The sequence below is a fragment of the Budorcas taxicolor genome, chromosome 18 (assembly GCF_023091745.1).
Source record: "Budorcas taxicolor isolate Tak-1 chromosome 18, Takin1.1, whole genome shotgun sequence".
In the NCBI taxonomy this organism is placed as follows: domain Eukaryota; kingdom Metazoa; phylum Chordata; class Mammalia; order Artiodactyla; family Bovidae; genus Budorcas; species Budorcas taxicolor.
Genome location: NC_068927.1, coordinates 25872515 through 25888258, shown reverse-complemented (window position 1 = coordinate 25888258; position 15744 = coordinate 25872515). Strand labels below are relative to the sequence as shown.

General features: G+C 40.2%; 1 protein-coding gene across 1 annotated transcript in view; it reads right to left on the bottom strand.

The window, feature by feature from the left end:
* AMFR (autocrine motility factor receptor) overlaps positions 1-15744 on the bottom strand; it is a 44593-nt gene that overhangs the window by 19957 nt on the left and 8892 nt on the right. Inside the window, exons 2-8 of the mRNA XM_052655698.1 lie at positions 10271-10363; positions 7017-7181; positions 5541-5693; positions 3208-3248; positions 2915-3047; positions 1195-1328; positions 244-354 (exon numbers count right to left, since the gene is read on the bottom strand). Coding sequence (XP_052511658.1) covers positions 244-354; positions 1195-1328; positions 2915-3047; positions 3208-3248; positions 5541-5693; positions 7017-7181; positions 10271-10363 — 830 coding nt within the window. The remainder of the gene's footprint in view (positions 1-243; positions 355-1194; positions 1329-2914; positions 3048-3207; positions 3249-5540; positions 5694-7016; positions 7182-10270; positions 10364-15744) is intronic.

The window sequence follows — 15744 nt, the reverse complement described above, 5'->3', positions numbered from 1 at the left end:
AGCTAACACATCCAGAAACTGAGATGGCAAACTGAGTGGGGAACAATCCTGCCGTGTAGGGAAGAGGCTGAGAGGTAACGCAGACACTCCCAGGTCCCCACCCCGCTCAGTACCAGCACCGTGGCCAGTCTGGGGGAATGCGCCCACTCTTCAGCTAAGCTTGGTCTTAAGCCCCGGCACAAGAAGCATCCTCGTGGCCTGGACAGAACACGAGTCCCATGTGGCCCCCTGCAAAGCTCCTACTTGTGGAAAAGATGTCCACAGGGCAGTTTCCTCGCAGCCTGCATGGAGTCCCAGCAGATGGCGCAGTCATCGTTATTGACAGCCAGTTCCTCTGGAGTTGCCACTGCAAACCTGTAAGGAAAAAACTGAAAACCATCACAGAGCGCCCCTGGCAGGGATCTCTGTCAATCCCACAAACACTGAGCATCACTTGCATCACAGATTTCACCTTTCCATCAGCACAGAGGAATCATGTTCAACATGAAATCTCCACCCACGAAAACCATGACAACCACGCTCTCTCCAGAGGTCATCAAAGAGCAAGAAACCCATACACAGAAACCGACTGTGTCGTGACGTAACGGCCCTCGTTGATGACGGCATGAGCGGACATTTCTGGGTAGACGAGAGGAGTTAAGACACCTCAGAGAGCCAAACTGCTCCCCTGCACACAAAAAGGATGGCTGTTAATCTCACACCTTTCAGGCTGGGTTTAGTCTCAGGATGCCAAGTGAACACCTCAGTGAGGTTAAGAGTGTGAGAGACAGAATGTGTGTTTGTGTGTGTGGATGTAAGCATGCATGTGTAAGGAATAAAAAGGGCAGAAGCCCAAGGAGACTTCCATTTAAAAATAATGATGATAAAAATAACGATGTAATAAAAGAACCTAATATTTACCCAGTACTGTTCTAAGTATATTATGTTCATTATCCCACTGAATCCACCCAACATTCCAGGAAGAAGGTATTGTTATTATCCCTAGGCTTAAGCAACCCAGGCACAGTGAGCTAAGTAAATTGTCCAGAATCACACGGTAACTAAGCAGGCTTCACATCGAGGCAGTCTGACTCCCGAGCCTGCACTCTTCACCATTCCATTAACAGCTGAAAAAAGCAGGGATATAACCCAGGATCTGTTATTATTACAGATCTCAAACGTGTCAACATGGGCGGCGTCAACCTGCTGACTCACCTGGCTTCCATGTTCCCGACCACTCGCAAGTAGTTCTTGTGCCGGCGGATGCGACGCTGTACTTCATGAAACAGGTAACGCAGCTGCATGAAGATGACCAAGCTGGCCATGGACAACCAGATGTTGCCAAACAACTTGATGAGAGAGAGAGAGAGTAAAATGCACAATGAAGGTCAACGCGAACTGGCCAGCGCTAAGGGCTAGGCCAGCAACGGAAGGTCTGCGTCGTGGGTAAAGGTGAGCAGGAGCAGCCACTGGCGAAGCGAACGCGCACACTTCTCTCACGACTCTCAACACTGCCCATGCTCTTCATTCCACCCACAGCCGCCTGTTCTGAGGAGCTCACCGGAAAGTCTAAAGCTTTATGCCAAATGATGTGCATTCATGCAATTATAAACCAGAAAATCAGGAAACAGACCAAACGCCCAGCAGGGGAACAGTTATACTGTGAACTCACATAGTGTAATATTATATACTCATTACATGTATCGTAAAGTATAATTATATCCTATTATATTGTATATATAACATTTTGAAGATTAATAAAATGGGTAAATAATATTTTAAGTGAAAAGAGGAAAAAAGTACTTCAAAAAAACTAATATATGACCAAAAAATTATATAAAGATGTGAAGAGGCAAACAACTGAATAAAATCTAAATACTCTTATTATGGGAGCAGGGTGTTCAACAGCTAGGGGTAGAGAATCGAAGAAGGAAACTGGTCAAAAGGTACAAACTTTCAGTAATAAGATAAAAACTTAGTGGGGATATAACATACGACACGATAACTATAGTTATAACAGTGCTGTATAATGTATTTCAATTAAATCATCATACCTCTGTCATGGAATTTTTATCTTAAAGGTATTAAAATGATTTAGAAGAAATGTTGCTAGCATAGGAAGGTGCACAGAATACAACAGCTACAAAAACCTAAGCTATATGCCCAATACATGATGAACATATGGCTGTGAATAAATAAAGAAGCAGTAACCACAAAAAAAAGTCAACACTTAACTTTGGACATTTGTTGGTGGGGGGGGGGCTTTTTTTTTTAAGTACGTTTTCAAAGTCGTTTTCTAAAAGTACACTTAGAAATGTGCTATGTTCAACTCCCAAATTTTTAAATGCTACTTTGACTGGCTTACTATATAAACAAATTGCCCATCAAATATGTTGATTCTCACCATTCTGAGATCACTGAAGTGCTAACCAGGGAAGCAGGTTTTCAACATGGTGATTTCTTGCACACCAAAGTAAAATGCAAACAATGAAGTAGGAGAAATTAAGAATAAAGACTTTGCTTTTAATTACAAAGATGGAACATTTATGCATCCATGAAGCAGCTAACACTGTGGGAGTCCCCTTTACCACCTACAAAGTAACTGCTAAATATCAGAAGCCACAGAATCTATGAGGAGAGGAATTCTCTTAATACCAAGCTAAAAGAATTATCTACTGACTTTGTCAGCAGAGTGAGTTAAGTCTCCTGGGAGGACAGCAAGCACCTCTTGAGCCGGGCACCAAAGCTGTTCCACACTGTTTTACACCCATTGGCCAGGAAGAAAAAAAAAGGGGAGGGGCACAGTTGCATTATTTTCATAGTCTTTTAAGTGGGTCATCCACAAATGTTTCACTTATTAAACTCTGTACTAAACAGAGTTCCTGATTCTAAAAACCTTAGCTCTCTCTGTAGGAGTTCCCTCTGGGAAACTTACCAACATGTGAATATGGTGCATGAGGTCCAAGGACAAGAGAGTGAGCTCCATGACGAAATCTGTGTAATAGACATACGTCCCCTTTCCTTCCCATGTCCCTTCATGGTTGAGGTCCCAGAGGTGAATTACGTATCTGCCATGAACAGAGAAGAATCATGTTAATGATTTACTGTCGCAATTGAATTTGTTTTAAATAGGATAGACTCATGTTTTTACAAATTTTTTACATGTTATATTTTAAAATCAACTGTACGAGTAGACTTCCATCGCCTCCCTCCCAAATTTCTACTCACCGTAAAATCACATGAGCAGTCCTCACTGTCACAAGAAGAGACTATTTTAAAAAAGAGAGATTTTTTTTTCCTTTTAGTAAAGTTTAGGATTGCTCAGACCAAATTAACTTTTGCAAAATGATAAAAGACAAACATTTCTCAGTTCAATTAAAAAGCAGGTTGTTCAATGGCTGTGGGGGTGAGGGGGACTTGGAGGATGGCAGTCACAAGCTACCAGTTATAAGGTAAATAAGTACGGGGGAAGTAACGTATAACATGACTACAGGCAACAGTGCTGTGTCGTATACTTCAAAGTTGTGAAGAGAGGACATCCTAAAAAGTTTCATCACAGGGAAAAAAACATTGTGGGAGTATTAAGAGGATACTTATTGTGGTAATAATCATTTCACAAATTATTATCATTATGTTGTACACCTTAAACTTATACAGACTGTATATCTCATTAAAACTGAAAGAAAAAAAAAAGCAAGTTACCAACCATTTTAGTCCATGTGCTTCAAATTTGCATTGAATATTCTCATGACCTAGAAACTCAACTTTTATTGAGCCTTTTCCTGTTTATAGGTGACAACCAACTACACCTGTCCAGCCCCTGGGGATGCCTTCCAGTCTTGAGGTCACTGAGTTTGACAATCACTTCCATTTTGTGCAGCACTGAATCATCGTAACTGATAAGCTGAAGAGGCTGTCTGAATGCCTAGTGGCCATTTACCCAAGGCGCGGTTTAGGCCCTGCTATCCTAGACATCTACGGGTCCCCGCCTGCTGCATAATGCTTTCTGCACCCTGTTCACGGACACAGAAGAAAACCGAATGCAGGAAGTCAGTGACAAAGTAAGGCCTTCATGGTATTTTGCATCATAGAAACTGATGCTAAAAAAAGTTTCCTCTTAATCTAGAATTAAACATGAACATTCTTAGAGATTAGAAAACTTTCATTTACAAATAGAAAATATTTTGCACAGAAGAAAAACACTATAAAAACATGATTTAGTTCAAAATATCAAATCTATATGATGGTATTTTATCTTAAGAACTTAATGAGCTAAAATAAAAATAGGTACTATGACCCAGTAGATCTATTTTAAGTATCTTTATTTCTAGGTACAGCTTTTTTAAAGTTTGGCCTAGTAGTAATTAAAAGCTCAAGAAACAAAAAAGGAAAACAATGTACTTATGCTACATTATACTCCAAAATGAACACTATTAAGCAAAATAAAATTTAATCCTATTCTAACAAATTCCCAATTAGCAGTTTAAATTTACAGTTTTGATATTAGCCATCTAATAATAGTGATACTAGATATCTATTATTTCATTCTTTCATTAATAGCAATTATGGACAAGATAAAAGTGTTTTTCCTTTCGCCTGAAAAAAAAAGCAAATATAGCCACTGAAAAGAAAGAACATACAAAAAATCTGATTTCCATTGAACAGAAATTGGTATTTTCAGAAAGGTTTTTAAAAGTACATTTTAAATATACATGTATATCTCAGATTATTCTCTGAAAATAATTAATACAGTTTCCATATTTATTGTATTATTTTGTAAAATCTTAATTTATGGCCTATCTAAACTAACCAATTACAGGTGGTAGTTAAGTCACTAAGCTAAGTCCAACTCTTTGCAACCCCCTGGACTGTAGCAGGTCAGGCTCCTCTGTCCATAGGATTTCCCAGGCAGGATTACTGGAGTGAGTTGCCATTTCCTACTCCAAACCAATTACAGGGTATTTCCCTATTGTTACCAAGCACTGCTTCTTAAGGAGAAAACCTTTCCCACTTTGAAGTCATAGACCCTGGATTACGCTAATTTTACTACTTTGGAACTTTTAGCAGTTTAGCTTCCATGCCATTTTTCCATTCATAAACAGGCATGTAAGGTATTTACAACAATCCCCAGTGTACAGTAAGCACTATGTATAACTGCTGGCAAAAATAATTACAGCTGACCCTTGGGCAACAGAGGAGTGCCTAATTTATCGTCAGCCCTCCATATCCAATTCCTCTGCATCTGTGGATTCAACCACCCAGGGACCGGGTAGTACTTCCTCCTGAAAAATATCCACATGTAAGTGGACCCACACAGTTCACATGTTGTTCAAGAGTCAACTGTACTTTTTATTAGGTTGTAGCAAGGATTACATGAAATAACACACATAGAAGCATTCAGTACCAGAACCCAATCTAAAACAAAGGAACTCCAAAAAATGTTTGTTAAAATGAAAGACCAGCTATCCATCACGGGTGAAAAATAACCTGTCAACCACCCTCTAGCTTCCTTGGAAGTACACGGGAACACACCAGAGCAAAAGCCTATGTCTGTATCTTACCTCTGCAGCCATGAAAGCCAACGTGTGCATCCCATGGGTGTAGCCTGTGATGCAACAGACGACTGCTAACCCACAGCAGGAAAGCAGCATGGCGATCAGGAGGGACAGAACTCGGCCGTGGCTGCTCATGGGGGTGGTGGGAGAAAAAGAAAGCTGGAAGGACAAAACAGGAGACAGAAGCTCGTTCTTCAGCATGGCAGGGTTAAACCTGACTGGGAAACTCAAGGTTAATCTCGGTGTCTTTGTTGGGAGGTCTGCACAGAAAAGTATCCCATTACCAGATGGTCAGAATTCTCCAGCCAACCTCAATATGAGTATGCGCTGATACCTTGAGATCTTCACCATTTAATTTAGGGACCATAACAATATCCATGACATTTCCATCTCAAATTCTCAGGAACCCTCCTACCGGTGGGGTTACAAGCCTCTAGAAGCAACTTGCCAGAGTTCTGTCATTCTCCCTCTGGCTTCAACAGGACTCTGGGCAACACCATGTTCTGTCGTGCTCTTTCTCAATCTTGCTCTAATCCTAACCCCTCAAAGTCAGCTGAGGGGACATTCCTAGCCTGTTCACAGCTGGGACAACTGACGTGTACTCCAGGTGAAGATGGACCACTATCGTCATGCTACGTTAATGGTACACAAGCAGAGGCAACAGCTTGGAGAAGGGAGGTCTGGAGCTGTGACTCCTGAGCAGGAGACTGTAGATACCAAACCAGCTGGGGAGACAAGCAGCACCTGTTCATGGCCCAGGATGGGTGCTGAATTCTGAAAACAGCTCAAGGCTGTGGAACTGAGATCAACCCACAAAGAGGTGCAAGGACCACCATGGTCCATGAAGACTGCATAAAGAAAGGGGCAAAGAGCACTGTGGGGTGGGTTTCACAGAGCAGTAGGATGGCAGGTGCCCATCTGCTCTGGATCTATGAGGTTAGTTAGGGAGCACTCAGGAATGAAGATTCTCCTGCACAACTCTGTAGCCAAAAGGCAGAACTTATACCCAGATAGAAAAGGATTCACTTTTCCAGCGACCAAGGGAGCAAAGGGAGCTACCTCAGCGCTGGCCCGGGGTTGGAAACAACATACACTAGTCAGAAAGAGGAGCCCCAAGGGCCAGAGTAAGAAGGGAAAAAACGGAAGGAGATTAGAAAGCATCTGGAAGAGATCAGCTATTTTTTCAGTTTAAGCTTCCCTTTCACTGCGATCAAAACAGTTTGTGTTAGGTGAACTGACCCCACGTGGGCTGTCATGTAACACTACTGGGGAGGGGAGAAAGCCTCCTGAGGGGACATTGTCCCTGCATGCCTTGGGTACTGCAGAAAGTTCCTCAAGAAACAGGCAGGAGGTGCCTGAGCCAGGAGCCTTCCCTGGGAGAGCTGTCCTGCACACGTGTGTCACGGCTCATTCGTATGACACCACTCGGACCTGCCATGTGTATGCCTAAGCAGGAAAAGAAGAGCTTGGGTAAAAACTCACATATTCAAACCGGTCCTTGCAGAGCTGAACCATCAGGTGCAGAAATACTAGTCCAGCAAACCAGAGGCACCACATGACCACTTCTTCCACTGTTTGGACATTCAGCACCCCGAAAATGAAAATGAACTTGTAGAAAATAAAATTCCAAAACTTGTCTTTGAGGTGCTAAAAAGAAAAATATTTGTAAAGGTGAGTACCATTACACCTAACCCGTTCTAGAGATGGTGAGCTGGCTTTTAAGGAGGAGAGAATATTCTATTCTCTGTTTTCTAACACTTGTCCATGACAAAACCAAAGGCAAAGAAAGAAATGAGTCCTGTGAAGAACAAAAGTAAGACATCTAGGAAGTAATCTATAGATTCTGGATTGAATTCCTCAGTCAGTTATGAAATTTTAGACATTAAGAGTGGAATAATATTAGTTTAGTATAATATTAATAATATGTTATATAATAGAATAAAACACAGAATAAAAAAGAATGGTGACAGCTACAAGTATCATTTTTACTACTTCTGCTCTCTGAATTCTTAAAACAAAAAAGTAGACATTCTTTTTTTAAACATCCTTCAGATTCAAAAATAACATATGCTAATTTTCCAGCCATAATCAATAATGTATGAAAAAGCACAAAGAAAAGGTAAAACAAAAATGATGCCTTAGCATTTTCATGCAATTTTCTTCCTAAATGTAAAACACTGATTGATGCCAATGAACACTGTCTGAATGGACCACTTTGGTGGTTACAGATGGTCACTGAAATGTTTTTTCACCATTCAAAAAATATTGCAATGAATATCTTTGTACAAGATTCTATTTATTCAGCAATCAAAGGTTATGGGTGTTGTTATAGTTTCTAATTATAAGTGTACATGCCCACATAAGTATATCTGCTTCACTGTACTCTTTCTTACACTGAGAATGTCCAGTTTTAAAAATATTTACCGTCCTGAAAAAAAAAGAAGGGCAACGAGGAGCATCAACCCAACAGATATTAAAAAGCACCATCAAGTGTGGTGGTGGAACCCGAGTGTGGAGGAGGATAGAAACATGGCTCCTAAGGTACATTTATATAAAGTTTTTAAACTGTGTAAATGTTTCACCAATTCAAAATTTTAAACAGAAAGAAAAGCAAAATTGAAAAAAAAAAACCAGAAATGATTGAACTCACATGTGGAACACATTGATAACAAGACTATTTAAAGATAAGAGTTATTTTGAGAACTTTAAAACACTGTACTGTGCCTAGACACCCTTTGTTCAGAGAATAAAATGAACTAGGAATCCTTAGTGAATGTCTGTTTCCAGATCTGGGGCAGGAAGCATGAGGTGAAGCTAGAACATTCTGTGCCCTGGTTCTGAACCTTTGTTCCACCATCTATTTCCTGTGTGGCTCTGGTTACCATCCCCATGCTTTGGTTTCCCATCTATAAGACAGGTCTTATAACAATAGCACATATCTCATAGAATAGTTGGGGAAACTAAGTAAGTTAATACATATATTGTGCTTAGACAAATGCCACAGTAGGCATTAAGTGCATTAAAAAAAAAAAATCCTTGTTCTACACCACCACTTAACAGTTTAATATTTGTCCCATTTTAGGTATTCAATGTCTTTGCCCCTAGTATTTACTCTACTTCTTCAACATTAAGCACCCAGAGAGTAAACCCATGTCAACTCTGTAGTGCTCTAACTCAAAACAGTGCTTAGTAAATACTACAGGATGACTCTGGTCAAAAATGGTCATCACAGAACATGAAAGGCGTGATCTATACAGAAAAAAGAGATGGCTGACAAATGTGCCGATTATGATTACCTCCAGGTATTTAAAAATCTCTGTAATACTTCAAGGTTAGTTTTCTGTAAATTTTGAACTGGTATTTAACATTTTAGGAAACATAAAGTGGTACATAAGGCTCACGGCTGCCAGAACAATCCACCAACAATTGGACAGCTTGCTTGCCCTGACTGATTTCTTGCCCACAAGTTAAAACAGAAGCATCAAAGAAAGCTTTTGGGGACTTCCCTGTTGGTCCAATGGCTGGGGGCCCGAGTTTGATCCCTGGTCACGGAACTAGATCCCACATGCCACAACTAAGATCTGGTGCAGCCAAATACACAAATTAAATAAAAAAATTTTTTAAAGTTTTTGTATGCTATGAAAAAAACTATGTTCTATTAATCCCATCTGGGAGACCTCTGGAGTTGATATTTTGCAGAAAGTGCTCAATTATCACTAATGAAAAATAGGGGGGAAAACAAACAGCCCTGCTCTTCACAGCATCCGAGGGCTCAATCACACAGTAACTGCATTTTAACTCTGCCCAGGACCTCAGCTGACTTGATAACAAGAGATTTGGGTTGAAAAGGGTATGTAAGGGGTGAGGCCACTGTGAACTGTTAACGTATTGACAGTAGGTTTTTGTGTCTTACCACTGGAATAAGACAAAGTACAACATAATTCTGCTCATATGTTATCGTTAAAAAGGCCAGCTCTAAAGTCTTACTTTAAAACACACTATTCTACACTCTATCCACTAAAATCCTTTGGGGAACTGCCAATCTGCACAGTATGTTCGTGGCATTAATTCTTTAATGAAAGCACATCCTGCTCATATATACATTCTGAGAATAATGTTCAAAGGTCAGACTATCTCACCTGAACACTGACTTGCAAAATGGGGAATCTTAATATTCCTTTCCAAAGGGAAAAACTAAAATCTCTCAGTAAATTCCTTTGGAAAAGTACCCATATTCTAAAGAATGATATACATGCAATTATTCAAAAAAAAGTCAGAGCTTCTTTCAGAATTACCTCATAAATGTCATGGGGAAACAGCACTGACTACAGACTGTGGGCTACATGAAGTATTTTACCAATGCCGAATCTCCTGATGTTGGTCATTGTCCTATGGTGATACAAGAAAAGGCCCTTGCTCTTAGGAAACATACTGCACTATTTGAGGTTCTATATGATGTCCCCAGTTTACTCTCAAACAGATGAGAAAAAACATATCTAGATAAAAGGTGAATAGATATAGATAAGAGGTGAATAGATATAGATATTTATATATAGATAAAAGGTGAATGTTGGAGCAAATGGGGCAAAATGTTAGTAACTCTGAATCTGGAAAAAGCTATATGGGAGTTCTTCATAATATTTGTGTAACTTTTCTGTAAGTTTGAAATTATACCCAAGAAAGTTTTTGTTTTTTTAACCTAGTCACAAGAATGCATCCTTGCTGTGTGGACTTACCTGTCTTTCGCTCACTCGAAGAGGGCCAAACACGATACACTGGATTAGCTTAGCCACCAACATCAAAATGCAGCAAGCAGTATTCACTAGAACCTGTACACAAACCAAAGAAAGGAAGTTTATTTCCTCTTGTTGAAAAGTAAATGCAGCTCTAAAAATTTTCTATTGGGAATTCAGCCAACATTTCTAATGACTGAACCTTTCCAGTTTTCTACCAGTACAAGATCAGTAACTTCTGAAGAGGCACATTTTTTATAGGTGGTAGGGGTATGGATGAGGAGTGGGGAGGAAAGGTACCAGCTTGGTGGTTAACTCACAGAGCCCTGTCCCAGTGTGTACCCTTCAGAAGGCCATCATCCCCTTCAGTCTTAACTGAATTGAGCGTAAACTCTGTACTAAATGTGTAAAACCGCATACACCTTAGAAAACCGTATCTCCGAGGCATATCAATTCTCACATTAAGATTTTGAACAGTCTAGAAGAAAACTTTTCCAGAAAATGTAGTTATCATGAACAGTAAAAGTCCAGCACCCAAACTTCCTACACTGCTCTGCTCAAAAACAGGAAATAGGGAGAAGAGGGTGAATGGTCACAAAGAGTCTACCAGATCATGGAGAATTGAAAATCAAAAACATACACATTTTCAAATATACTGCAGTGGGACAAAAGATACCTGCGCTTGGTGCTGGCCTTAAAGGAAAGGTTCCGGGGCATTCGAGGGGAGCAGAATCAAGAAAGCAGGAAGAAAGAAGAAAACTGGCAGGAGGAGCTGAGAACTGCAACCATGAGACGCCAATGACAGTGCAAGGCCTTCTTCACCAGCAACTGGAGAATTTCCTTAGTAACCAAGAAAGACCTTACACCCAAACAACAAATCTAATGCTTACAAATGAAACTGTGGGCTGCCCCAACTCAGAAGTTAGTCTGGCACACCACCTTACTGATGCTCCAATGATTTTTAAAACCAAAGAATCTGAAAAAGTCAAAAGGACCTTGCTGCAGAACTGTACAGAGGACTTTTAGGTAGAGTAAATGAAAATGAACACCAACGACAGAACAGACTGAAGTAGTCTGTTCAGTCTTTGTTTCACTAAGTGTACAGGAAGGTGGAGGTGCCAGATTCCTCTTCCCAGGTCATCCGTCCCTCTACTTCTAAAAGAAGCAAACGATGTTTTCAAAATGAGTAAATAAAGGAAGGTGACAGAAGAGGGTAATATAAGGAAGGAAACTCCCTAGGATCTCTTCAGGTTCCTCTTTGTACTTGACATTACCCAGCCCTTTGGCAACCCTGATGCAATATGTATCATGAAGGGTAGCCCTGATTCATTACAAAAGAATAAATTATGTTTAGTTACATTCTGCCTGTCTAATGGGACAAGGAAGCATGGGATGTATTTTCAAAGAACTAAAACAAAAATAGTGCTGAAAAACGAAACTGTTCTGGTAATTAATTTCTTCAGATAACCGGAAAAAAACCGAAATTAGCTATCCAAAACATCCTAACCTCCTTAAGTATTGTGGAACAGCCCTATTCAAAACATTCCAACAAATTGGATAGAATACTAAATTTTAAGGAGATGAAATGGATGTTTAAAAGGCTCATCTTCCTTGTGCTCTAAATCAGTTAGTGGGAACCCCAATCATGTCACTTAAGGAAAAAATGCCATAGACAAAACCACAACCACAGTTCCTCATGCCATATACCCCAGCTAAACCAGATTTTTAAAATCAGCCAAACACCCATTCTCAGCCTAATTACAACACAATTTTTTAAAAAGTCTTCCTGTTTTTGCAGGTAGGCATATGAAATGCAGAAATAAATTCAACATATTTAGCACCTACCGGAAAAGGCAATGGCACCCCACTCCAGTACTCTTGCCTGGAAAATCCCATGGACGGAGGAGCCTGGTGGGCTGCAGTCCATGGGTTTGCTAAGAGTGGGACACGACTGAGCGACTTTACTCTCACTTTTCACCTTCATGCATTGGAGAAGGAAATGGCAACCCACTCCAGTGTTCTTGCCTGGAGAATCCCAGGGACGGGGGAGCCTGGTGGGCTGCCATCTATGGGGTCACAAAGAGTCGGACACTACTGAAGTGACTTAGCAGCAGCAGCAGCAGCACCTACATGTTAAAGGTATGTGGGAGGTTAAAAGAAATGAAGTTGATTTGGACTCTGCACTCAAAGAGCTGTTAGGATCCACAGGACACAGAACTTGGTCAACATCTAACAGGCCAAGCCAGCTGCTCTCCTGAGAACAACAGGAGAAATCAAATTTAGGGTCACTCAACCATTTCTCTAACCTAAACAGTTTTCTCACATACCCTGGGGTAAAAAATAAGCAATAAAGTATTACTTCTCATTTAAAACTTTTTTTTTCAGTTTTCCTAAGTTCAAAGATAAGGTATAAAAACTTTGTAACTCTGATTTACCAAAAAAAAAAAAAGGTGAAAGTCTCTGATAATTCCATCATTAGTAGATAATCATTTCTACTTTAAATATAAATGGAAGATTTGAAAATTAGCATGGCTAAGAAGGGGGAAAGATATTGATACTAGCAAACTGATATTAGGAAGAGATTTTACATAAAAAAGAAAAAGATAATATTTTGTGAACTTTATATGAAAGTGAAAGCTATACAAGATTGGAAGTAACTAAAGATTTTAAGATCATGAAAATGTGCTTTTAAAACACCTCAGTTCAGTTGGGTTGCTCAGTCGTGTCTCACTCTTTGTGACACCATGGACTGCAGCACGCCAGGCCTCCCTGTCCATCACCAACTCCCAGAGTTGACCCAAACTCATGTCCATTGAGTCAATGATGCCATCCAACCATCTCATCCTCTGTCGTCCCCTTCACCTTCAAGCTTTCCCAGCATCTGGGTCTTTTCAAATGAGTTAGTTCTTTGCATCAGGTAGCCAAAGTATTGGAGTTTCAGCTTCAACATCACTCCTTCTAATGAACACTCAGGACTGATCTCCTTTAGGATGTACTGGTTGGATCTCCTTGCAGTCCAAGGGACTCTCAAGAGTCTTGTCCAACACCACAGTTCAAAAGCATCAATTCTTCAGCACTCAGCTTTCTTTATAGTCCAAGTCTCACATCCACACATGACTACTGGAAAAACTATAGCCTTGACTAGACAGACCTTTGTTGGCAAAGTAATGTCTCTGTTTTTTAATATGCTGCCTAGGTTGGTCGTGAAGAGCTGGACACGACTGAGTGACTTCACTTTCACTTTCATTCACTGGAGAAGGAAATGGCAACCCACTCCAGTGTTCTTGCCTGGAGAATCCCAGGGACGGGGGAGCCTGGTGGGCTGCTGTATATGGGGTCACACAGAGTTGGACACGACTGAAGTGACTTAGCAGCAGCAGCACCAGGTTGGTCATCACTTTCCTTCCAAGGAGTAAGTGTCTTTCAATTTCATGGCTGCAGTCACCTTCTGCAGTGATTTTGGAGCCCCAAAATATAAAGTGTGACACTGTTTCCACTGTTTCCCCATCTATTTGCCATGAAGTAATGGGACCAGATGCCATGATCTTAGTTTTCTGAATGTTGAGTTTTCAGCCAACTTTTTCACTCTCCTCTTTCACTTTCATCAAGAGGCTCTTAGTTCCTCTTCTATTTCTGCCATAAGGGTGGTGTCCTCTGCGTATCTGAAGTTATTGGTATTTCCCCCAGCAATTTTGATTGCAGCTTGTGCTTCATCCAGCTCAGCATCTGGCATGATGTACTCTGCATGTAAGTTTAATAAGCAGGGTGACAATATGCAGCCTTGACGTACCCCTTTCCCAATTTGGAACCAATCTGTTTTTCCATGTCCACTTCTAACTGTTGCTTCTTGACCTGCATACAGATTTCTCAGAAGGCAGGTCAGGTAGTCTGGTATTCCTGGCTCTTGAAGAATTCTCTTCTACTTACAGAAAAAAATGTCAATTTCACACATACTGTCATTCCAATACATATATAAATTTCAAAACTGACAGAGCCTTGAAAAATTGAAAATACAGGAAGAAACATAATTCAAGATGTCTTCATTTAAAAGTAAATCCCTGGATTAACATATAAACACTATCATATATAAAGTGCTTCCCTGATAGCTCAGTTGGTAAAGAATCCGCCTGCACTGCAGGAGACCCCAGTTCAATTCCTGGGTCAGAAACATCCACTGGAGAAGGGACAGGCTACCCACTCCAGTATTCTGGCCTGGAGAATTCCACGGACTGTATAGTCCATGGGGTCGCAAAGAGCTGGACATGACTGAGTGACTTTCACTTTCACTATATATAAAATAGATTGGCAACAAGGACCTACTGCATAGCATAGGCAACTCTACTCAATATTCTGTAATAACCTATATGAGAACAGAATATGGAAAAGAAGGGATACATGTGCATGTATAACAATCACTTAGCTGTACACATGAAACACAACACTATACATCTACTATATTCCCTATAAAATTAAAAGCAAATTGCAAATCAGACCCCACTAGGTCATCAGTGATATTATTACAGAAACAACACTCCAGTCCATATTTAAACCAATAAAACCATGACAAACCTTCTCACCTTCAATAATCAAAATGAGACTCACTTTCAACAGGCCTAGTCTGAACTTGATCCTTACAGACCACAGTAAAAGAACTAACCTCCTTCTATAATCTTCCCTTGTGGGCAGAATCCAAACTTACATGTAAATAAATCTAAGTTTAAGGAGCTCACTGGAACACTGTTTATAACACCAGAAAAATGGAAAACAATTACATGGCCATTAGGGAGAATCGTTCAATAAAGTATAAAAACAGCCATTCAATGGATACAATGAAGCCAGGAAAACTAACTCAGAAGTTCTACATTTACTAGCATTATACAGAACCTTCAAGATACCTTGCTCACTGTTAAAAAGCAAAGTGTAGAAATGTGATTACTATGCTACTTTCTGTGCAAAAAAGAAAAGAATATGTATACATACTATGGGCTTCCCTGGTGGCTCAACGATAAAGAATTCATCTGCCAATGCAGGACATGTGGGTTCAATCCCTGGGTTGGGAAGATCCCCTGGAGAAGGAAATGGTGACCCACTCCAGTATTCTTGCCTGGAGAATTTCATGCACAGAGGAGCCTGGTGGGCTATACAGTCTCTGGTGTCACGAAAGACTCAGACATGACTTAGCGACTAAACAACAACAACATATATACCATATTGTATATATACTATATATATCTGCACAATACGTTAATGCGAACTGCATCAAGGACTAGACCAATCTGGGTATTTCTTAATTTTCTACTTAACACCAGCACTAATTACAAGAAACTGGTAAGGGCCACTTCGAGGGGAGGGAGGCAGGTAAGAGGGACAGGGAGATTTACTTTTCATTGTAGACATCACTTGTGCACCTTTTGCCTTCTGTACCATAAGCATACATCTTTTATTAATTTTTTTTAAGTTAAGAATCTATTGGAAAA